This window comes from Amblyomma maculatum, chromosome 9 (genome assembly GCF_055883805.1).
Source record: "Amblyomma maculatum isolate TAMU_Amacu chromosome 9, ASM5588380v1, whole genome shotgun sequence".
Lineage (NCBI taxonomy): Eukaryota > Metazoa > Arthropoda > Arachnida > Ixodida > Ixodidae > Amblyomma > Amblyomma maculatum.
Genome location: NC_139352.1, coordinates 82,516,171 through 82,541,383, shown reverse-complemented (window position 1 = coordinate 82,541,383; position 25,213 = coordinate 82,516,171). Strand labels below are relative to the sequence as shown.

The following is a 25,213-nucleotide window of genomic DNA, read 5'->3' as shown; positions in this document are numbered from 1 at the left end:
CCTTCATACCCTACGAAAGATGAAACAACCGAACAACACGTCACCACAGAAAAGAGCTCCCGGATGACACCAGCCATTCTATACACTGTGCGATAACTCCTCATTTTCCGAAAACGAGCACGTATAAGTAACCAAAGTGTCATGATTGCACATGTACAAGAAAAAAGAGAGTAATGATATTACTGAGTCATTAAACTAAAGCACCGAGTATGATTTCAATGAAAATCCTAACCTGGAAAAAAGTTGGCTTTATTCGTACTGTACACTGCACTGTGTGCAGTACTGGCACAGAGAAACAATGAAAGATGATTTCCTGATGCTGGCACAGTGAAGCAATGAAAGCCTGCAACGAGCCCCCTTAATTCTACACAACTCTAAGACAAATGCATCCTTCCGAGTGTCCCGTGGCAAAATGTGGGCAGTCGAGGAGTACACGTAGTGTACCGACACTGTCATTTCGAGTGATGTATGGTGCTTCCCAAAGCTATTCAGGTCACACCACACGTTGACAAAAAGCAAAAGTTCATATGCAAGTTGACGAAACATGTTTGACACTGAAAGATAAAGCAAAACACAGTTGCACCTGTCCAATCTCAGCCTGCACTTGGAGAAGATGGCCATAACAGTATTACATAGGACAACTGCTACCCTCCTAATACTCCAGGTACTTCAGAAAGTGGACACATCCTCACTGTCAAAAATTGACAGAGTGAAGAATGGAACAAAGCTACGTCAGCTGGGTTACCGGTTGTATTTTAATCACTCACAAAGTGTCCTGGAAATTTTGAAATACACCTTGCCTATGGCTTATGGTTGAGAGAAAAATGCTTTCTCACAAAGCCTTGAGGACGTAGAGCAAAATGCCATCGAGGGCTCCTATCTGAGTGAGCAAAAAATTAAAATCCAATGAAAAGTTAAAAAAGAGATGAAACAATGTGGAGTAACGATTCACACCGCATGCCTCTGAAGCTGCTCTAGCAGTAAACCACCGAGAAAGTCGCTTCCTCACTGCTACCACTGCTTGCAATCTCATATCCTACAATACTGCTTTTTTTTTCTTTTTCTTTTGGAAGTGGAAAAGGCAGCCCTTATGGAATGACTAAAAGTTCCTGCGATGAAAAGCACTAGCAACCGTAAAAGCTGCGAAGCTACCACTGACCTCAGCCACACTTTCGTGCCTTGGTCAGAATGATTGGCATGCCCCTCAAAGCTACGAGCGATTTCGTGCGCTAAAAATACCAACACCGTCTCCAAAATATAAGGCCAGCAATTGGCCTAATCTGTCTGCTACTCTGGGACAAACAGCCAGGGCTGATCCAGCTGTCATGCCACAGCCTCGCCTCACATTATCAGGACACAGACATCTCTTGGATATCCACGTGATGTTTTTCATCGCACCATTTGTAATTTTGCACCAGTGCTTCTCCCACTAAGGCTAAAAGAGATGCTTGGCATTTTATCCAAGAGTGCTTCCTTTTCTGCTGTGGAGAAACGTTAAAGCATGATGTCTTCAGCTTTGCTGTTCATTCACAATGCTGTGAGTATAGTTTCTCCATGTGATACCGTCCCCCATAGCTGGTGTTTGTGCAATTAATTTCTAAAGCCTAACTCCATGCGCTCAGCATTAAGTGCTTTTGTCAGTGACAATGCTGCATCGTAGTCAAAAGGTTGCAGTGCCCTTGTGGATCGAGGATTCAAACACAAGTCAGTATCAGTCAAGACGTGTGTGACCAAAAAGTTAAAAAAAAAAAAAATAAATTGTTCACGTCATCTCCAAGTGGTAAGCCTTTGTCTCCTTTCAGCAATGACTCAGTAAAGGTTGTCCAAACCTTCATCTTTCGTGCCTAGGCAAGTGCACACGACATAAAAGCCAGGCATCCCTAGATGAACCATGGGCCATTTGAAACCCACTGGCTGGAATATGGTCGGCATACTGATTTTTAGCCAACTTTCACACATGCTCTTCCCCATTTCCTACGTAAAAATCGCATAGGGCAGGATTGCTTAAAACAAGCCACACCAAATTCTCTTTTCCAGCTGCCGGCTCGTCAGCTGAGCTGCCTTCTATTCCACCCAGCCAGCTATCTTTCCAGAGCACTTGCTGAAGCACCTACACTAAGAATGCTGTCTTTTGAGGCTTCCTGCAAGAATCGCCCATCAGTTCTTGGTTGTTCTTGCCACCACCTCCACTTTCTTGGCTGTAGCGGTAGCCACATTGTCGTTCTTTAATTGCAGAGCTTCTGTCGCAGAACTCAGGTTGTCCTGCTTGAGGATTTGAAGTTGGACAATCAGGTTCCTCAAGCCGAACAGGTATCCCTCGTCGGGTCCTTTGTCCTTGGGGCTGTACACAGAGTGGGCAAAGTCTATCATCCTGACATCCACCACTGGTGTCTGTGGCCGCTTGGTGAAGACACGGTCGTTGGGAGGCAGCGGCGTTTCGCTGCTGCAGTCGTTTGAGTTCCCATCGTGCCCTTCGCCCTCGTACAGGATCAGAAGTGAGCTCGTGTAGAAACGAAACGACTCCAGTTTCTCTATCACCTGCACATTGGAGAAGCAGAACAAATCAGTGCAGGCAGAATGCGCAAGGATTACAATCACAATGAAAATCACTACACCCTTGTAAACTTGCAATTCCAACAATCTGGAAACAGAACTAGGTAGGCATATTACCAATGCAAATAATGAAAATTTTGGCCCTCATCCATCAGATCACCAAGACAAAGCACAATAACGATGATATGAGTATGAACAATGTGAATTCCTAAATTTCCCTGGCTGGCACGCACAGTGTCCAGAATTTCCTGTTCTCTGAATACTCTCTCATGCCACTGAAATAATATGAACACATTATCCGTGACTGTACCCTCAAACACTAAGTGCTACCAATTTGTCAGCACCGTGATCAGCAACTGCACAGTACCCGCGTTGCTCACAAATCACCGGCATCGCAATAGTGATGGACGCGACCATAAATAAATCCTATTAGGTGCAAATAAAGCTGCACTAACACACACACACACACACACACACACACACACACACACACACACACACACACACACACACACACACACACACACACACACACACACACACACACACACACACACACACACACACACACACACACACACACACACACACACACACACACACACATTGTGAGCCACTGCTCGAACAAACGTCTTTATTCCAGCCACAGTCTGGAACGCTGAGCGTGATCTTGAGAACACCGGTGAATAATGACGATGCTGCGTATGTACAGGTGAAAGAGGTGAAAGTTCTGGCACCGCGCTCGCAATATATCTATTGTACATACGAACTTTGTTCACTGAGGGATATGAATTTGGATTACACAAGCACTTCTCATATCCCCGAGAGTCTACTGCAATCTGTGCGCAGCACAATAATAAAACGTAGTCAAAGCATATTGGCAGCTTGCCGCAGGCACGGTGACCCATAAAGCACACACATGCACACACCTCGTGCCAGGCGTTAAACAGGAGAGGCACACTGGACTCACCTCCACGTACCGCTATGTGGGTGCGAGCGCTGACCCTAAATATTTAACAGGGGTGATCGCAGCGTCAAAGCTCATACTAACGCCTTGTGGTCTATACACCGCGCAATAACCTGACCTTCCGACTTCAGGAACAGGAACAGAAAAAAACTGACAGTGGCTTAGCTTGGTCATGCCAGGATATACAGTAAAATCTCGGTGATACGAATCCAGTTGATATGAATCTGCGAAATTCTCCGGCCAGAGGGCATTGTGTACAATGTGCAAAATTTCGGATGGTCCGAACACTCTTCCACGTCACAACGGATGATACGAACGTGCAAACTGCGACCGCAATCTTGAGCACTACGCACCGCCTGCACATCGTTGACTCCGCGATCGCCAGTCACGCTGTATGTATGCATCACGAGCAGTTTGCAATGACACATGGTAAGATAAGAATTTTTGAATGATACGAAATTTTTCTCGACCTCGTGAGATTCATATCACTGAGGTTCTACTGTACGTAGCGAAAGCTAAGGCTAATCAAATCGGACTGTCCGTTCTACGTCGAGCAAATTCTTCCTCGTCCAATGCACTGGCGACCTGACGTGCCGCCTTTTGGGCTGTGTCACTCTTACGCCTATTCTCTAAGTGAACAGCAACTTGTTCTTCGGTTTCTTGAGCTCGCTAAAGTGTCTATTAGGTGGCGAATATTAGGTGGTTTGGATAATATATTTTCCTTAACGACAGATTTTTCTTCTTCAGAATTCTTAACAAAACTGGTGTTAGTGAAGTTTACTTGTACATCGTATTCAGATATGTGGCGCAAATAAACACAAACACAGCACACGCGCACACTACCAACTGTAAGAAGAACCGGAAAACACTTCCTCTTCTACACTCAGGCACGTCTCAACTTCCTCTTCTTCTCATTTTCCTCTTCTTTGCCCAGGGGGAAAAAATGACACTCACTTCCTCGCAGACCTTAACCTTGTACAAACATGGCGGTGACCAATCTCTTCTTTCTCTTCTTCTATTCTTCCTCTTCGTTCCCAAGGGAATATTGACACTTTCTTCCTCTCAGCCCGAAAACATCAACCAATCATGACAGTCACAAAATCTATACCGTCTTGTAAATCCACACCTCTACTTTGCCCAGCAGCTCCTACCATGCTGGACAGGCAAATATCACCACAAAGTCACAAGTCATTCACTAAAAACACCACCACACATATACACCAACTTGCCCCTCAAGCCGTTATTTTGAGATACCTTTACTTGTACATCTTTTTCCGACAAACAGCTCCCAGCTATGAAGAGCAAAACAGCCGATTTTTTTACAAAACAAAAAGAAGACACTGTTTCCAACCTGTGTTAGTGTCTGCAGCCGTTCAATGAGGGGCAGCAGGATGTCGAGGCGGAAGCGGACTCCGTCGTGCAAGAAGTGGTACAGCGTCTGGCGGAAGCCTTCCACGTTGAGTGACCGGCCAAAATACTTGTTGTGGCACTTGTAGTAGCCGAGGTTCTGTTGGTACACCTAAGCAGTGCCAAAGGGACGGCAGATTCAGCATTAGCCAAGGCAACAGTAGTATATTCACTACGTATACGAGACAATGCCAAGGGGGCACATAACTGTGGTATTCATCTGGTCGATTACAATCGGTGATCTACAGCAGACAGGGGCAGGGAAGACATAATTGACTGCACAGGGTGAACGAGATCAAGTGGGGGTGCATGTGTGGCCCCAAAGGAGTGGTAGTCCCCGCCCAAAAAATTCATTGCCACATGAAAAAAGAAAAAAGACATTTGTCAACCACCGGGTGAAGAAGTCACGGTAGGGGCACGCGAATATTCGAAATTTCGAATACGAATTGAATATGCTTGTTATTTGATTTGTATTCATATACAAAAAATTGACATTCGGGATATCCGAATATTCGAAAGCTACCGAATACACCAAAAATTAGCCTCACTTTTCCCACACTGCATGGTTTACTTCAATGTGTGACCACGTGGGCTGCGTAGTGAAGCTTCCTCAAAATGCGACTGCGTCCTTCTGTGAGAGGGCCTTCCTGACAGTGTGCGCAGTGTGAAGCACTCGATGAAACCAAGAAAAAACACAGTTCTTACTGTAGTTTCAAATGCAAACATTCATTGTATAAATATTCATCACATAAAATTACTGCGATGCAAATGGTTTCTGTAGCGAAAGCTACCCTACGGTAGCTTTTCAAGCTGTAGGTGTGACACCGTGGAAGACGAAGAAGAAAAGAAAAAGAAGAAGTAAAAGAAGAAAAGGAAGAAGAAAAAGCAAAAAAGAAGAGGAAGTAAAGAAGAAGAAGAGGAGGTAGAAAAAGGAAAAAAAAAAAAAGAAAAGCAGGAGGAAGATAAAGAAGATTAAAAAGAAGCAGAAGAAGAAGGAGAAAGATAACTCGGTAGTTGGTAGAGGCGAATGACAACAGCGAGTTGCTAGGACAGAAGGTTCGTTCGAACGTTGTGACAGCGGCACAATAAATCCAGGTGTCCACAGAAAAACTCACTGCAAACCCTCACAATTTTTTGGCAGTTTTTTTCAGGCCAAATCAATTACTTAAGCTTTCAGCTTTTTTTCGAGATTTTTCCTACTCCCTTGAAGGCCTAATTAGGGGGAGCTTACTACATTCAATGGCGATAAAGCGGATCCACCCAGTTTCATGTAGGTCCTTCCTGTACAAAAAAACTGCTACAGGGAATCCTGCCCGAAATTTATAGTGGGTGTTTCAGTACGGTATAACACTTCTGTGCCATTGTAGTTTAATTTTATTTGCAAATACTTTGTGAATTCTCAAACAAACAAGATGAACAGTGCTCACTATTCTTTAAAACTTCATTTTTTATTCTTTCACTAGGCAAATATTCAATATTCAAAGGTATCGTTTTCAAATATTCACACTCCATTTGCATTAAAAAATTTAATATATTGGCACCCCCATAATTTGCGGTGATTAAGTATGTGAATCGCTTGTTACTGATCTCTCGTAAATTATTTCTTTTATATTTGTAAGGGAGCATTACGGTCGCAAAAAATTATATACCTCATTTCTGGACACAAGCCTCCTACACGAATATATCTTGGTGTATGTGTGAGCTGAAACCTGGGTACCATGACCATTTTGCATTCCATGAATTTTTTGTTTTTGTAACCTAAAAGACCCAAGAAGGGGAATTACATGAGGGGTGGGCATTCAGAACTAAACCAACAAAACAAATCTGGTCTATAGTGTGCATAATGCCTACATAGAGAGACTAAGTAACAGTATGATATAGGTACACAGTTACAGCGGTTATGAAAGTGATAACAGTAAAAAAGATAAACAGGCGACGAACAGTGGACGAAAATCTTGTCACGCATTGGAAAACAAGAAAAAATTGGAAGCTAGAAGCAAAGCACAATACGAAGTAGATAATGGAAACTAAAGCACGTAAATACATTTCAGCATGTCTGAATTTATTCAAATCTTCAATGGTTACAGCGATGTCGGGAAAGCTGTTCCAATCCTTTGCTGTTCATACGAAGAAAGACTTTGCAAACGTTTTGGTTTTTGGACAAGGATATGACACCTGTTGACAGTTTTTGTAACGAACTGAAAATGGAGATTGTTTATTGATGTATAGGTGCTTGATTGAAGTGAATAGTAGTATCGAGGAAAAAGAGCTAATCTGGCTAAAATCTGGTGGTAATTAGGTAGCGGTAAGCTGGCACGATTCTTTCATTAAGTTACACTAGTGTGCGATGAAAAATCAGAATAGACAAATCTTTCTGTGCGATTTTGGATAGCTTCAATACTATCAAAAAGGTATTTTTGATGAGGGTTCCAAATGGCGGCGGCACATTCTAATTTAGGGTGTATTAATATGGTGTAGGCTAATAATTGTACGTGTGCTGGAGCAGTTAACTCTGCAAAAACATTTTGTGGCAATAGAGATGAAGTTATGGAGATAAAATTTGGCCTGCGCAGAGGAATACAGTCAGGAGTGAACATACAGAATGATTGCCTGTATCACAAAGGCAAAACATTTCCTTGAAAATCCTGTGCAAAACTATGACACCATTGTTAGCGTATATTAAGCTTTTTGCTCAATAAACTTTTTATTGAACTGCAAGCTGAACACTTGGCAAGTGGCACTCCCTTCTAACTACTCTTTTCGAATCTCTTTAGTGCTCTGAGAACCCTAGGTGGTTGAAATTTCCTGAGCCCTCCACTAAGGCTCACGCAAAGAACAGCGCAAAAGGGACACGAAAATGGACAGTGAAAGAAGAGGACAAGCATTGCTAACTCGTAAATGAGTTGCGTGTTAGCGCTTTTCCTGTCGTTCCTGTCCATCCTCGTGTCCTCTTTGCGCTATTCTTTGTCACAATCTTTAACAAACTCTCCAAACTGTCGGTACTGCTAAGACTACTAAGGCATCCTTCATAGCCTGAGTCGCTTTGCTACGTTGAACCTTACAGGCCAAACCAAACTTGCACAAAAAGCAAGTCAGTAGCCCAGATGTAGTATATCTTGCTATATCGAATTATCAACAGACTACTTTGTGATCCCTTTCATGTTTGATATATTCTGCAGTAAAGTATACACTGTGAACATTCAAGATTCTAATGCAGCTGGCAAATTTAACCATTCGGAAGTCAAGGAAAAATCAATTTCCTTGCTTACAATGAATACGGCAAGTCTTCTTATAGAAGGCTTCGACAGATGGCACCGGCTGCACCGGTGACAGAGTGAAAGTTACAACGGAGAGAGAGTAATGTGTTAGGTGGTTAGGGGCACCATCATTGAGCCAAACTAGTATTTGGCACCACAGCTCAGTTATAGACACCCTGTCACTGTAGCCTTCCCTTCACTGGTAAGAAAAGGTGTCGCCGAGTAGGAGATCGAACACCGGACACCCCAAGCACAGAGTCATTTCTGTGCTAAAGAAGCAAGGGAGAAAGATAAACAGCGCGAAGAAATGGATGGCCTCCTCACCTGCATGCCACAAATGCGCAGCCCAAGGGGACTGGATGTGGTGGCGGCCGTCTTAGCATCCAAACTCCGGCGCTTCTCTTCCGACGCATCATCCGCATATTGCCGTGTGCCCATCTTTAGGTCCAGAATGCAGGGAAATGTGTAGCGAGCCGTCAGGTTCTCCAGCAGCAGAAACTCTGGAGGACATTGGATGCACAAAAATTAGTGTCTCCATGAAAAAAGGAAAAGAGAACAAGAAACCACCACAGAGAAACGCCATCATAAGGCAAGCAAGGGAATAACCTGCTGAGTTGAGACATGCCTTTTGCTATGAACTACGGCCGTTTATGACTTGCAGGTTCATAATGGCTCCGGATTCGTCAACAGACTGCAATTACTGTATGCACCAGCCTTCAAGATGTAGCTGTGCCTACAGCTGCTGCTGTTAACTAAACAAGTAGCTTCCAAGCATCTATTTACTGTCCTTGTACGCACAAAGGACTCGGGCAGCAATCTATACCACCTCTGTGCCTACAATCCATGATTTCTTGCACACAATGTCAACTACAACACCGATGCAGGGTATTTTGCTGAACTCCCCTTTAACTCTCCACTGTTATTATTAACATCAACAGGAGCAAACTGAGCATGACCCCTCCTCCCTTTTACTTGCCACCTTCACTTCCTCCTTTCTTTCTTTTGCTGCTGCCCTCCTCACACTCTAGCTGCAGTTATTCTCCGCCTTTCATCTAGCATATCCACAGGGTACATTCCTGTGCTCTCGCTGTAACCTTTTGCTTTCATGGTCATCCCATTTGCCATTTCATAGCACCACTCTGAGGTTGCGTGTTCTTCAGCCCTCGTCACAACATCCTCTTTACACTTTAGGCACTCTTTGAACTGTTATTGTGGCAGCCGCGTTTTGCTTAAGCACTCCTTCAATGTTGCCAAACAGTTCAATGCATTAAACCACCCATAGGCTCTCACCCTCTACTGTCCTCCAAAATGCAGGAAGTGGATTTCCACGTCTCCATTCCACCACTTGTTAGGGCGTCGTTTAGCACTGCGACTACCTGCCCTGGCTAGCAGACGGTTTGCTACAGTGAGAACTACACTGACTAGGTTACCAACAATGGTGCACAATCCAGACACGAGCACCTAAATGCTGGCTTCAAAAAAGGCCGCCACCTAGCTTCATCATCATCATCACCATCAGCCTGACTACACCCACTGCCGAGCGAAGGCCTCCCCCATATTCCTCCAATTAAACCGGTCCTGTGCTAGCTGTATCCACTTGACCCCTGCGAACTTCTTCCGCCCACCTAACATTTTCTGCCACTCCCTGCTACGGTTTCCTTCCCTTGGAATCCAGTTTATTACCCCAGGCGACCATCGGTTATCCTCTTCGCACTACATGCCCTGCCCATGACCACTTTTTCTTGATATCCACTAGAATGGCAGTAACTGTAATTATTTCTCTGACCCACTCTGCGTGCTCCCTATCTCTTAAAGGGGTAGAGACGTCATATTACAAGATTGTGCAAAGCTTGTCACGCGCTTCCTTTGTGTCTGAAGACCATCACAGTCAAGTGTTAGACTTAGGGGAAGTGTAGAAAATACTTTAATTCCTTTTTAAAGTTTGTGGAAATGCTCGCTCTTGCATTGTACGAACTGCATCACTCTCTGCCTGCCCTACTCGTCACTAGGTCTAGTCGATTTCGCCGGACGGCACTCGGAACGGGTCACCGACTCAGCGCTCTAATAAAGGTTCGTCTTTCGTCATCACTTTACTTTAGGAAGCCTATCTCATAATAAAATAAGCTCGATAAAACGCATGTATGGCGACTATCCTCAATCGGCATAATTTTCTCTCCACAAGTAGCGCCGACTAATGTTCCGAGCCGTTTGCAGCATTGCTTGGCGCACCGAGGTCACACCGGCGCTTCATGGTGATTTTACGCGCGTCCTGCGATGTAAGCAATTGTCGATTTCAGTTCACTGCAGCCAAAACTACACTAGATGACTGTTTTCATTCGCTAAAATTTGTGAATTTTCTCTAAACAATCTTCAGATTCATGCACATGAAGCAGCGCTCAAAACGACGCACGAAAGGTGCCTCGATCAGTGCGATTCAAACTATATACTCGTGAGCATTTACGCGCACTGCTTCCTGGTCAAAGCCTCTCCCGCTTTTTAATTTTTCCCAGCCGCTCGCATAGTATAGGAATTTGGGCAATATTGAAGTGAAGCGAGCGGCTGACATCAGCAACAAGTTGTCAGAGCGAGTAGGCAACAGCTGTTCGCAGGCCACAACGGCATGTTTCCGAATATTTCGTGTTGTCGTGGCGTAACAGGATCGCCAAAATGACGCAAACATGTTTATGGATGCAGTTGACTATAGTAAACTAGATGCAGTGTGACTGCACCAGGAGAGCATATGGTGGAGTTACACTGCAAACAGAGCAGACGACGCGCCTGCTCCTTGACGTCACCAGTTTTTGGCCCACGTGACATTTCAATGCTATGTCTTCTGTTTCTTGACGTCAAGTAAAAACCTGGCAACTATGAACCGAAACCGAAACTGCTGCATACTAATAACATGATAATAAATTATTTAATGCGATTTTGGGCTTCTAACACCGTGCACTATGCTTAGAGAATTGTTACGCACTATTTACAATGCATAAATACAACACCAAAAATTGGTGTCCCTACCCCTTCAGCGTTACCCCTACCATTTTTCGTTCCATAGCCCTTTGCATTGTCCTCAACTTAAGTAGAACCCTCTTCGTTAGCCTCTACGTTCCAGCCCCATAGGTGTGTACAGGTAGGATGGAACTGCTGTATACTTTTCTCTTGAGCGATACTGATAAGCTGCTAGTCATAATCTGCGAGTGCTTGCCAAATCCGCTCCATCCCAATCTTATTCTCCTTGCTATTCTCCTTTCATGGTCTGGATCTGCGGTTACTAGCTGTCCTAATTAGATGTATTTGCCTACTACTTCCAGTGCTTGACTACCAATGTAAACTGCTGTACCTTCTCGAGGCTGCTGAACATTACTTTAGTCGTTTGCATGTTGATTTTCAAGCTTCGGGCTGAAACGTGGAGGCTAACCAAGAGAGTTCTACTTAAGTTGAGGACAAAGCAGAGGGCTATGGAACGCAAAATGGTAGGGGTAACATTAAGAGATAGGAAACGTGCAGAGTGGGTCAGAGAAATAACTCAAGTTACCGACATTCTAGTGGAAATTAAGAAGAAGAAATGGGCATGGGCAGGACATGTAGGGCGAAGAGAGGATAACCGATGGTCACCTAGAGTAACAAACTGGATTCCAAGGGAAGAAAAGCGTAGCAGGGGGCGGCAGAAAGTTAGGTGGGCGGATGAGGTTAAGAAGTTCGCAGGGGTCAAGTGGATGCAGCTAGCACAGAACCGGGTTAAGTGGAGAAATATGAGAAAAGCCTTCGCCCTGCAGTGGGTATAGTCAGGCCGATGATGATGATGATGATGATTTTCAAGCCTACCTTTCTACTTTTCCTGTCTAGGTCATGGATCAACTAGCTTAACCTTCTGTAAAAGCCAAGAGAGGACCACAAACCACCTTCTGTGCCTTAGCTACAGCACCAAAATAGTGAAATTTGGGACTGCCTGTACAGACTAACCACACTACAGTAGAATCTCGGTGATACGAAATTCAAAGGGAGACGAAACTTTTCGTATCACCCGAAATTTCGTATCACCAAAAAACGAGCAAAATCCGTTTTCAATCCTTCCAGCAGGTACGAAATATTTATTTTTGTTGAAAGAAATCGCGTATATCCTTCTGCACCTTCTTTTCCGCGAGATCTGATAACAGAGAGTTTTGATAACTGAAAAATTGGGCCGCTGTCTTCTCCTGCACAGACTCGGAGGTCATGGCGCGCCGCAGAACATCGATGGCGTGCATCGTTTCTGCTGCCGTCGGCGGTGGGCCATCAACGCTTTGGTCGTCGTCATCTTCGTCACTGCATGGAATGCCAGGCTGTGATGACGCTTCCTCCGCAATATCTTCAACCGCGCGGAGACCACAGGTGGTGAGGTCGTCGTTCGCGGTGACGAAATCGTCGGCGCAACAGTCGACGTCAAGTTGATTTCAGACATCGATGGGAATCGGGTCTGGCACTTGCGAGGTAGTAGCCACAGCGGATTTGAAAACCCCACACTTCGCGAAACAATTGGCGATGGTCGTAGGAACGACGCGATCCCAGGCAATTGCAAGAAAATGCACAGCGTCCAGAAGAGTTATCTGGAGATTCGCGTCCTTCCTTTCAATCTTCGCGAGGAGGCGGCGCACCAACAAAGCTTTGAAATGGTGCTTAACATTCCTTATAATCCCAGCATCCAGTGGTTGCAAATGACTTGTTGCGTTCGGGGGCAGGAACACCACCTTAACACTCTGCAGTGTCATTTGTTTTGGATGGGCGGTGCACTGGTCCAGCAGCAAAACTATTTTTCTGTTGTGGCAAGACATCTTGCGGTCGAGGTACTTGACGAATTCCATAAACAAAGAAGACGTCATCCATGCTTTTTTGTTCGCCTTGTAGACGCAGGGCAATCGACCGGCTGCCTTAAAGCATCGGGGCTTTTGATATTTGCCAATGACTGTCAGCGGCATCTTTTCCAATCCGTCGGAGTTGCAACAAAACAAAACTGTGATACGTTGTTTGCTCTTTTGTCCGCCCTGGCAGGCATCGCCTTTAAAGCACAAACTTTTTTCGGGCTAGAGATTGTAAAACAGCCCTGCTTCATCTACATTAAAAACATCACGTGCCTTATATCCCGCTATGTAAGACGGCAGTGTGGTTGTCATCCAGTCTTCCACGGCGGAGATGTCGACTTTTTTTCCTTTGCCACAAACGGTCTTGTAGGAAAGATTATGACGCACCTTGAACCGGTGAATCCATCCACCGGAGGCCTGAAAGTCACCAATTCCAAGTGTGAGTGCGATGTCCGCTGCCTTCTCACGAAGCACTTTTCCGTCGATGTTGACGCCGGCCGCCGTGACCTCTCTGAACCACGTTAGAAGAACCTCTTCCAACTTCACATGGTGGGCAGTTTTGGCTTCTTTAGAATTCATCGCGAAGTGCTGCACATTCTGCATAATTTGGTCGCGCTGACCAACGATCGTTGACAACATTGACAGCGGCAGGCCTAGCTCCTTGGCCATGTCAGTGCGCCTTTTCTTGGGCTCTTTGTCCACCTTATTTAAAATTTCCAATTTGTCTTTAAAGGTCAGCGCCTTTCTCTTCCGTGACATTGCAGTATGATGTACCTTTTCGCGTTGCCGAGATGATCACAAAATGACGCGCTATCATCGCGGTGTCAGCTTCAACAAACGAGAAAACGAAGCAACGTGTAGCAACGTTTTGCCGCTGCAGCGGAGACTCCGGAAAGCGGAAGAGCGTGGCTTGCGGGGCGGCGGAGAAATGTGGAGAGGGCCGCAAGGCCGTGCGCACAACTAAAAAAAGAAAGAACGAAATGCTGGGGGAGGGGAGAGAAAGCGGGGGAAGGGGGGGGGGGGGGGGGGGGGGGCAAGATATCGCCACTTTCCTTCGCCAACTTCGCTGCTGCCGCGGGTTGCCAAGCCGGTTTTTTCCCGCTGTAATTTTTTTCTTCTTCTTTCGCGCGCGTGTGTGTGATCCGTGCTATCAGTGCTACGCCGCTGCGCACGCTTTTCTCGCTGTGCGTGTGTGCGTGGGCCTCGACCGGTCGTGATACCGAAGTTCGTATCACCCGTAGCGAAAAGAAAAAGTGTTCGGAACATCCAACTTTTTGCCCACTGAACGCAATGCAATTCGGCCGGGGAATTTTATGAATTCGTATCACACCGAATTTCGTATCAGCTGAGTTCGTATCACCGAGATTCTACTGTATTAAAATGCCTTCCATACCAAATGGGATTCCAGATCAGTTGATTCTCTAGCTGTGCCCATATGTACACTGTGTGCAAAGAGAACTCGCAGCTTTTTTTGGGAGTGTGCTGCACCTAGTAAACATTTCTTCATTTCAGATGAAATTCATATCTTTCATGTTGAAAAATCAGGTGGTTGCTAATTCCTTATAGCAAATACAATATATATTATTTTGTGATCAAGTCAGCATGGTAGCACATCGTCTGACATTTTTATGCTGGCATATTTTTCCCCCCGTAGCAACATCGTGGAGGCCTTCCCGACAGTGTGCACAAAATGAAGCACCTGACGAATCTGGGAAAAAAAAAAAATTGTTCTCCCTTGCGTTTTACATCAAATGTAGGAAATGCATCCAGGCCTTCATCAGATAGAATTACCCTGATGCAAACGGGTTTTGGCCGTTTTTCAGGCCCATTTGACAACTTGAGCTTTGGTGTGCAATTCTAGTTTATTTAATTTTGTTTGCAAATAGTACCATGGGTGCATTCCGAAATAAACAATTTTCGCAGTTTTTTTTTTTTATTTTGTTTTTGTTTTGTTTTCACTGACCAAGGCATTTGATATTTGATTCAATATTAGAAGGTATTTTTTTCTGCTATAGACCAACACCGATCTGTGCCGTAAACACGATGCGGTGGCGCTTCTGTCGCCAGGCTGTGCCGACTGGGGGTGAAAAATAGGGTTAGCGCCCATAGGAATACATGGAACCGAAAGATTTCAGATCAGTTTTCTCATTTCACAAGGCACCTATGATGTCATTATTCGGCACAGAGCAGACATGAGTATGCCAGAACAGATCGTGAAAGTATGAAATCTCATAACCGAGGCAAACTATATTTAAAGCACCGCGAAACGTATAGGGGCGCGAGTTGGGAGGGCGACCCAGAGAAACACATGTAAACACAACTTACCGAAACATTTTTCTCGTTTCGCAGAGCACCAGAAACGGTGGCCAGTCGTTAAACGTTGGCCAGAGCTTTGAAGAAGTGTGTGACAAAGTATGCAGCTTCAATGCTGAGGCAATCTATTTTTAAAACCCCTCGTTGTCAAGAATCTGAGTTAGAAATGCATTGCGGTAGCGCGGCCCATGCAAAATATATGTAAAGAACGGTTATCAAAGAAGCTGACTCAAAAAATAAGGCGAAAGCAGTCGTTTGTTAAGAGCTGGCGCATTCTTTTAAGACCATGAGTATACACGTATGCAACAACATTTCGCGTCTGACATCTCTGTAAAGCATATTTATCAATAAATATGTGCGGTGCACTTCCAGAGAAAGCCCCACGTCTAGGAGGCAAGTCGCCCAAGTGCCGTTTATTTATTAATTTTTTTTTGTGAACTGTGCACGCCCCAACAGCATGTTGCGTGGCGGAAGTAAAAAAAAAAAAAATACATTCCAAGCGCTGGCGAGACGCATGAGCCTAATAATGATGCTGTCGACACAGCTAATTTTGTAAATTGAGATGAATAAAACGCCAAATAACGGGCACGACGTCATTTCGTTTTGCAAACATCGATCGTGGCTAAGTAGAGGCAGTAATAAAATGAATGCATATGTAGTTGAGTCGCGATACAATAATATGGTGAGTAAGTCATAAGCAAATATTTTGAGAGGCTTTATAATCAGACGTCTGTGCCCGCCCTGGATGGTCTGTGCCGTACGGAAAGAAAAACAAAAAAAGACGAGGAAGCCGCACAGAAAGCGCAGAACGATATACGAGAACGATCAAGATACCACGGGGAAAAAGAAAGTAAACGAAAAAATAGCTAACTAGCATATATGCTCGTTGATGACCTTGCGTGCACCCACTTGATTTAATATAATTGTAGGCCTCCAGGGACTTGTATGCCTGGACGATCTTTGCAGTGAAGCTACTCTCAACAAATACACTACAATGTTTCCCACGTCCAGTAGTGGCAGAGCGCCCGCATCTGTTCAGAGGACTTCCCAATGCGTTTCAGGCTAGCAAATGGGTCTGGGTGCACAACGCCGCCAATGTGCAGCTTTTCATTGTAGCGTCGTTTAGCCGATTCGGACAAGCTTTTCACACAGTCCGACATTGCTGCAGCGCACAATACATTCATTCCCTGCAAGTACTGCATCTATCTACGGGACTGTTCACAACACAATAAACTAACTGCGCACAGTTGCAGACGACCATGCACCACCGGCGCCGTCGCTAGCAGACGCTCCGGAGTTGGAGGCGGCGGATATCGCCTGCTGCGCCGTCGTCTGCTGCAATGCACGATATTGTATATGGCGTTCGACATTTGTTTTCAAACATAATTCTGTCTACGATGTACAATTTGAGCAACAGTATTATCAAGCTAATTTACTCCATGCGGTAGCATAGCAGACTGTAAACAAAACTGCGAGATTCACATGAGCCTTTTGGGGGTGTCCGGATTGACAACATACATTTTTTGAGGAGTTTTAAAAGTGGAGTGCCTCAGCAGTGACGCAGCATACTTTGTCACACACTTCTTCAAAGCGCTAGCCAACGTTTAACGACCGGGTATCGCTTCTGGTGCTCTGTGAAACGAGAAAAATGTTGCGGTAAGTTGTGTTTAAATGTGTTTCTATGGGTCGCCCTCCTAACTCGCACTCCCATACGTTTCGCGGTTTTAAAAATACTTCGCCTCGCTAATGAGATTTTATATTTTCACGATCTGTTCTAGGATGTTCATAGTTGCTCTGTGTCAGATAATGACATCATGGATGCCCCGTGAAAAGGGAAAACTGCTTTGAAATCTTTCGGTTCCATGTATTCCTAAGGGCGCTAACCCTAATTTTCAATCCCAGTGGGCTGCCGCGCCGCGAGCGCCCCCTTTATTTGTAAGCACGGTGTTGGTCTATATTCATACTCGATTTGCATTAGAAGATTTGAGTATTCGCACACCCCTAAAAAAATCATATAGAACATTGGTGAACGAACTATTAAATCACAAATAGGAATAACACTTTGAATTTTGACGGAAAGGAGCAATGTCTGACATCATAATAAATGTATCTTTCCAGCGAGCTATCATCGGTTCACATTTCCTTGCTGCTCTGCCAGTTCTCTCGAGTAAACTAGCTAAAGCTAGCTAGTGTCCTCATGTCTGATGTTCCAAACACTGAGTATACTGTACACCCATTGAAGGATCCTTCCTATGTTCCTTGTTCAACCTTCCTAGCACTCATTGTTCAACAGTATTGTTTGCCCCTGAATGTATGTGCAAAACACCTGTCGTGATAAAACAACATTAGAAGCAGCATGAACAATGCATCTACGTCCATGACCCCATTACAGCTATACGTAATTACAGTTTATTTTCAGTCTTAAATCAAAAGCCAAAAAGCACAAAAGTAAATTGAAATGAACCTATATAAGGGCTAGCAAAGGCTTGAAAGAGTCACTACAAAAATGTTATCTTCAGCTTGCAGCCCACATTTTTGAAACCTGGAAGAACCATGTGGACAAAGGCTCAAGCAACATGTGTGACTCCACAGGTGCAGTGTGAAACAGGTGAACATAAAGTGACTGTGCAACAGATATTGAGCCGAAGAGCAACGAGTGAAGAAAAATTTCAAGCCGGGCTCAAATACTGGGCAGCGTGCGCACCTCTGGGGCTGCCCGAGGATGAGAGGAAGCGCTGAATCTGTAGGTTGTGGCAACGCACGATCCAGGGGTTGTGTGTGGTGAGGCTGTCCTTTCCGTCATCCTGCTCCTCAAACAGCTGAGTGCCATCCGTGAGTACCGGCTCAATCTCGACGCTGCCAGCCTTCTGCCAGCGCATCCTGCAGAAAACAATTGTGGGGGTTTAAGCATGGCTTGAACTTAGTGATAGAGTGAAAGCTGTGAGTGTTGCCTCTTTAACATCTGCTTTCCAATCTGTGGTTTTTTTCGTAATTTTTTACAATAATAATAACTGGTTCACAGGAAGGGAAAGGCACAGTATCTGTCACACCTGCTTCTGTGGACACCTGAACCACTCCACAAGGAAATGGAGGAAGGTGGGAGTGAAAGTGGAAAGACAAATTTTTAAGTGGAGGGCTACGGAGTAATTGCCTACCTGGGGATCTTAACATGTGCTGACATATTAAATAATTTTTATTAATAATAATAATTGGTTCACAGGAAAGGGAAGGCACAGTATCTGCCACTCTTGTTCTGTGGACACCTGAACTCCACTGTAAGGGAAGTGGGAGTGAAAGCAGAAAGAGAGAAAGGGGTACAGCAGTGGAGGGCACCAGAGTAATTTCTTTAAAGGGCCACTGTCCAGGGAAGGCCCTTTTAAGCAAAGGAGCCCAGTGTTTCGATCAGGTACCGGAGATAGTCTGTGCAAAATGCTACAGTGACACGCGCACCGCAAAGCATCGAAAATACAATTCAAAGCTCACTCATGCTCTCCTTTGGGAAGCCAGCTTCCCCGTTTCCTGTGCTGGCCGACGGGCCACAGTAATGACGTACGCGAACGACGTCCATTGGTCCGTCTCGCTGACTGACGGGAGAAGGATGAGTGTCTACCGCTCGCTGCGCGCTTTTCCCTCGCCACGGCCAGACTGAATCCACGGCCGTTTTTTTTTTTGTTTTTTTTCGCGCTCGCGGAGTGCCACGCCCCACCTCCTGCCAAACGCAGAGGAGGAAGGGGAATTTGTCTTGCGGAGGCTAGACGACCTCGGGCAGGAGAGTGAAAAACCTTTGCGAGGGAACGGAAGGAGAGAAGCATGACAGAATCGGGTGATTGCGGTGGCTGTAACTGCGTTATTAGTTACTCTTTTCAAAAACATTTTGCGGCCTTGCGTTCTAGGGGCGAAGTCTCACAGTCACCGGGGAAGAAAATATTTTCGACCGGAGGGTGGACAGTGGGCCTTTAACATGCACTGACATGGCACTACACCACCCCTGCACAACCACAGCTGGGCAGTAATTTTTATTTAAATTAGTTTTTGGGGAAAGGAAGGAGCTTTATACTTTTGAGTGGACACCTACACCTGACCAGGTCCAGATCATGTTTTCATATTTTTTTTTCTTGTATACTGTACATTGATTTAAAAGAAAGGAAAAGGGCAATATCTGTCTTTGACCTTCAATGTTGTTCAAGGTAACATCCCACAACCCAGGGCTGCCTCTGTTTAAGGGAAAGGAAGGCCCAGTTACATTTGGGTGAACACAATGAAACCAAAATCATGGACACCTACACTTAATTAGGTCAAGGTCATTTGAAGGGCAAATTTAGTGTCCCATGAAGACCTACTCATAGTGAAGGCTGTGCTTAATTGGTTTATAAGAAAGGCGCAGTATCTGTCAAGGTCACCTGAAGGTGAAAACCGGAGCTAAAGGCTGGCACTACTTGGAACTACTTACCAGCTACTTGCAATAGTGCAGCTTTCTCTTCAAAAGTGGTGACTGTGCATCCATCACAAACCGTATGTGGACTTCACCTGAGCTCTCAATGCTCTGTTTGCTTCAAACGCTACCCCGTACCACCACCTACCAAATAGCTATACGCTCTCTGGGCTCTCTTTAACCACCTAACCCTTCATTTCAAAAGCAGCAACATTTGCTTCAGGCTCTAAGAGCTGCGAAATGTTTGGATACAACCTCACAACAAAGTGGCAAATGCCCACCTACCATTGTCGTTAACATATCGTCATTACATTGTAATTGACTGTCTTTTGCCCCATTGCAGTGGTGCAGTTGTTAAGACGCTTGGCTGCTGTGAATGTGGGATCTAATCCCGGCCACAGTGGCAGCTTTTCGATGGAGGTGAAAAGCTAGGTGCCCCAATGATGTGCAGTGCCAGTACACGTTAAAGAACCCCAAGTGATCGAAATTTCCGGAGCCCTCCACTTTAGCGTCTCTCATAGCCTGAGTCCCTTTGGGACATTAAACCCCATAAATCAAACAAAACCAACTTCTTTACACCAGCCTGCATCCTCATACCAGAAGGCGTAAAGCGATACGCTGCGACATCATGATGGTAGGCCAAGGTCGTTGGCTTGAGGGAGAGGTTCCATTAACCCTTTCATAGCCATATTTTGCTTCCTTCAAGAAGCAATATTCTTCCGCAAAAACAGTATATTCAGGCTTTAACGAAGAAAAACTGTTAGCTCTCGAGAGCAATAGTACCCCAGCAGTTAACGCTTTATAGGGATGTGCAAAATATCGTACAATATGCCCGGTTTGGGTTTTCTTAACACAGACCAGGCAGGAAGAAGATTCAAGATGTAAAAATTGCGGCCAAAAAGGCACACTAGATCATATAATATGGGAATGCGCCGACTCCCCAGGCGCCGGCATTAACACTGACAGTCGAGAAGCCTGGGAGGTTTGGCTGGGAAGCAGAGATCCCACCGCTCAGTGGCACGCGACCCGCCTGGCGGCTGAGGCCATGAAAAGTTCTTGTAACCTCACCTGACCTATGGACTTACGAGAGTCAAATAAGAGATGCCTAGATACAGCTGTGTGTATCATGTAAAATAACTTACAAGCAACCTCTATAATCTTCTATGCTAGACGCTCATTTGGGCTTTTCCTGTAAACCAATTTAGAAGAGGGAAGCACAAAAGGTTCTTTTTCTTTGCAATGCTTGCATAAATGCTCACTTTTGCTCAAGAGAAATGCTTAACTGTGCAACTGCAAATGGAGCACTTTTTTTTTTCTGACACCATATTTGTGGTTTCATAGTCAATAAAATACTGCCAATGTTTTCAGGCACTTGAATAACAAAGTAAAAATTTTGACATCAAATTATCAAGCTGTGGTTTCATGGTGAATGTAAAATACTGCCAATGTTTCAGGCGCTTGAAGAACAAAGTAAAATTTTGGCATCAAATTATTATGCTCAAGGGAGAGGTTAAGGGCACCATTATGTTTGCACGTTAGTAAAACCTTGGGTCAATGGCAAAGTCAGAACGCTTGTTGCCATTTCAGAACCTCTATTAATTGGAAACAAGGAATCCACATGGTTTCCGATTTTCAACTAAGGTTTTAACTTGGTCCGTGAGTGACCCAAGGTTTTACTACTATGTTGTGAACTGACAAGTTGGCATTTCATCAAATTCTAGCATGGATTCATTTCTTAAAGACAGCAACCAGGAACGCTTCATTAGTATACTTAAGAGGAAACAACACACGCAATAAATAACGATAAACCTGCAATTAATGTTGCTTCCTTCTTATATGAAAATATAGGGGGCAAACTATCTGCTGACCACAAGTGACATCATAGAAGAGCTGTGATGGTCAGTGTTATATGTTAAAAGCACGGCCAAACGCACCTATACTTTCGGGCCTTGATGCTCGTGATGCTTTCAGTGCCTTTGATGGAATGACTAGAGGCACAGCCATTCTTAAGAAGGTCATAAGAAGGATGCGCTGTCAGTGTTAGGTAGCCATCGGGATCTTCCAGCAATGCCACTTCAACGACACCTAGAAAAGATAACACAAATAGAAGCACAATCATCACCACTGTCAACAGCAGTCATTTTACATCCCCCTTCCCAAGTAGTGGATGAGACCCTCTCAATGCCCACAATTTTGTTTCGTTACCCTTTCCCCCCTTCAGAGAGTCCTCATTCCAACATGCCATCTTAGTTTGTCTTCCTGCCTGTCTTGATATCCACTATATGCTATTTATTTTTTTAGCTGCTGCAGATGTCAGAGGCCCTGTTGATGCTCTCTTGGATAGATTTGTTGGACAGCAACACAAGCAATGCATAGCTCTTCTGTTTAACTTGAGCCTGCAAAGAAACGTAGGGTCTATGATGCCAATTCTAGATTTTTTTTTTTTGTCAGCATAAAAATTACTGCCTCCTAGTGACTGCTCTCAAGAGATAAATGTTCTTCACTGTGTGTCTAAAGGCCCTAATTCTCAGCACCCAAATCTTAGAAGCACGGTGCTGGCCATTCATTATCTCGCAGTGCCTGAGAGATATGGGAAAAGTGAGTTTAAAAAACAAATTAAATTTAAACTAAAAAAAAAAAAAAGACATGAAACAACATGTCGGAGGATAGAAAGTCCTACTACCTTTGTATTCAGATGTGAACGGCTTGAGATCATCAGGAAGATTTTCATAGAATTTTAGTTCTTGTAAAATGAGCGGCTTGCACAGAGTGAACTCATCAAGACACAGCATAGACGATCGCCCTCCAACCTGAAAGGAATGGTCACACTTCAGGTTTAAAGGTACTGTTGACAACATACTTTTCAATAATTGTGGTTTAATGCATAGAACTGTTTACATACAGTAAAAAAAAATGTGCATTGAGGTGATGATGTAATACTTAATAGCACTGTAGCATTGCTTAACTTTGGCACATGATACTACTGCTATACATAAGTGGATGCTTGAGCAGTAGATTTCTGCTCTCAAGTAAAGTGATTCAGTACTACAACAAAGTGACTGACCCTTCTAAAAAAATCAAACAAAAGAACCATGCATATGTGGAAGACCCATTGTCATTTGCAACTTTTATAAAAGCACACATAACATAAACCAATATGCACTGCGTTCAACGTGCTGAGGTATAGAATGAGTAATCATAATCCTGTTTTCATGCAGGCATATCTTTTGGTAGCCTTAATCTAGTCCTTTCAGAAAGTGTTGGCTATCTCATGAGAAGATTTTCTTCCTTTTCTCTAATTCAGAATGCTGCAATTTGTCGAAAACGAAAGTATGTATACAATTTCTATCCGACAATAAGGTGTTGGGTGTTTCTTTGCTGGCACAGTGGCACCTACGAGTACAAATCGGCACGCTTGCAACGGGTAATTTTGAAAGGCTAGAATAAGAATATACGACTTATTTTCAAACGACACAGCTTATGCAATCATTCCTGAGTAGAGTCCACGGCAGCAGTCGGATGGTGTGGTGCGCCTTCCAAAGGAGCGCTCAGGAGGCGTTCGTTACTCACTTGGTGAATATACGGTTCCAAGACCACATTTTCTGACTTTCCACCGGACTGAGCAGCCATGGATCATTGCGTTTTATTCTGCGGATTGCAGTGTCACGAAGAGGATTTTCTGGGACGACGCTGCTGTCATCCCGGCGTTCAACGGTTCTGCGAGGACACACAAAGAGACGGTGTAGTTGTTTTGAATAGCCCCCCGTAAAGATACAGCAACTATCTTAGCGAGACAGCGAGACAGCAGCCAGTTTCTCGTGTCATTACAAAACAATCGCAGTAAAATTCTTCCGAGATCAGAGAGAGCTCCGAATGTGTCCTCGGTGTAGTTGGAAGTGCTTTCACGGCTGCACCTGAAAGGGCCGCAGCGAGACCAATTACGAGAAATTAGTTTCAATCACGCTGACTCACGGTGTGAGACTTGCCACCTCAAAGAGATTTGATAGCGATATCTAGGAGAATTGAAATCCTCGTATCGCGGATTCCTTGGCCAATGCCGGTGCGAGTCGATGAAGGCGATCACGACACCAATTCATTTTTTATTTTAAAAGCCACCGGGACTCGCCAACTCAAAACGCCGCGTCTAGAAATGATGCGGGGTTTTCGCCGTACTCACCGGAGGGAACAGGAAGTGTTCGTGAAGCCGCATACAAGAAAAAGAAAGGAAATTAAAAGAGAAACGAATCGGTACAGCACTACTCAAAACATAGCGCAGGAAATTTTGGTGTTTTAATCCTTCGAAAGAGGGCTCCACAGACACTTGGCGCGCCGTGATTAGCGGTTGCTATGCGGAATATAAGCTTTAAAAACGCTAGAAGAAAACAAGTCAATCTCGTTATATTGCTAATTATAGCCTGCTAACTCTCAAATCGATCAATTTAAACAAATGTATTGTGATCTTCAAGATATATATTATCTTTTTGTTGAAAAATGAGTTACGAGCGACTGCCTTGAGAAAACAAAATTTTAATTGATGAAAACTTTTGGCTAATTTTTAACTGTATTGGGTTTTTTTGCAGCTTTCATTCAAGGATATCGTACGCTGATGCGTGCGCAAAGTGAATGTGCGGTGACATGCGAAACCAAAACTAAAGGGCCTGAAGCACCTTTAACAACATTTGCATTCGTTTTGACAGGCCGAGCAGCAATAGAGTGAAAGTTATAAACGCATTTTTCGTAAAGAAAACCCCCAGTTTTAATATTGTCACATTTCAAAAGTGACTGCTTTTCGCACTAGTTGAATGAATGAAATGGAAAAGTGAAACTACGGCATTTTCCTGCGTAAAAAGGCAAAAGACGTTAGTGGTGCGTTCGGTTCATCAGCCCGGTGTAGGTAGTTCAACGTCGTCGCCGGCCGGCGGCGCAGGGTCCAAACTGTGTGAGGCGCTATCTCCTAGCGGGTGGCCCGGCTGTGACGTCACTACACAAAAACACATGCCGTGCCAGTGGGAGCAAAACGGGCCGCCAATTCGAAGCCGACCCGAGTCTCAAAATGGCCGTGGGGCAAATCGAAGCGAGAGTACTCTGGGAGGTTACGTACTGCTACGTCGAGACCGGACAGCGATGAAATCGTAGCTCTTGCCCCGCTGCATTCTCTCGAGTGCGCGCTCGTTTCCTCGGCGAAGCATGAAAGAGAAGCCGAACTCCACTCGCACGTATGACGGGGACGGCTTTCGGCGACGGGCGGCCTGCCTCTGCGTGCGCAAGGATGAGAGCGAGGTGAGTGGTCGGCCAGACGTCTCCGCTGGCCCGCCTTTTGCATCTTCTCGCGACCCTTACCGGCGCCGCGACGCAAACTCACGTGCTCTGCTCCGGTGGTTTGCGACCTTCGCGCGGCACCTGTCACGTTTGTTTAGTCGGCACTAAATACACAGCAGCAGTAACG

The 25,213-nt window shown here is 44.8% G+C and overlaps 2 protein-coding genes across 5 annotated transcripts in view; one reads left to right on the top strand and one right to left on the bottom strand.

Moving 5' to 3' along the window:
• Positions 1–1,781: 1,781 nt before the first annotated feature.
• Positions 1,782–24,093, bottom strand: LOC146179603 (inositol hexakisphosphate kinase 1-like). 2 transcript variants are annotated; one of them, XM_084579273.1, is made up of 8 exons: positions 23,945–24,093; positions 23,338–23,484; positions 22,451–22,577; positions 21,702–21,852; positions 18,040–18,215; positions 8,509–8,684; positions 4,872–5,039; positions 1,782–2,538 (listed from the first exon to the last, which is right to left on the bottom strand). In XM_084579273.1, exons 2-8 carry the CDS (start codon positions 23,395–23,397, stop codon positions 2,158–2,160), a joined length of 1,239 nt encoding a protein of 412 aa, XP_084435399.1. In that variant the 5' UTR covers positions 23,398–23,484; positions 23,945–24,093; the 3' UTR covers positions 1,782–2,157. The 2 variants fall into 2 exon arrangements, with proteins under 2 accessions (XP_084435399.1, XP_084435400.1); XM_084579274.1 differs by lacking the exon at positions 23,945–24,093 and adding an exon at positions 23,740–23,885.
• A 641-nt stretch (positions 24,094–24,734) lies between these two features.
• The window catches only part of Aps (diphosphoinositol polyphosphate phosphohydrolase 1 Aps), a 63,168-nt gene continuing 62,689 nt past the window's right edge, over positions 24,735–25,213 (top strand). The window contains exon 1 of one of the 3 annotated variants that reach the window (XM_084579271.1): positions 24,735–25,047. Coding sequence is in view for 2 of the 3 variants with exons in the window: in XM_084579270.1 (XP_084435396.1) it covers positions 24,955–25,047 (93 nt within the window). In the remaining variant the exon portion in view is untranslated. The remainder of the gene's footprint in view (positions 25,048–25,213) is intronic. The other 2 variants (XM_084579270.1, XM_084579272.1) reach the window with 2 other exon arrangements.

Coding starts and splice junctions, on each gene's coding strand:
- LOC146179603 (XM_084579273.1), bottom strand. CDS start 23,397: ATGGCTGCTCAGTCCGGTGGAAAGTCAGAAAATGTGGTCTTGGAACCG. Junction 18,216..21,701: donor ATCAAGGCCCGAAAGTATAG/GTGCGTTTGGCC, acceptor TGTTTTCTGCAG/GATGCGCTGGCAGAAGGCTG. Junction 5,040..8,508: donor TGCGCATTTGTGGCATGCAG/GTGAGGAGGCCA, acceptor GGCACTGCTTAG/GTGTACCAACAGAACCTCGG.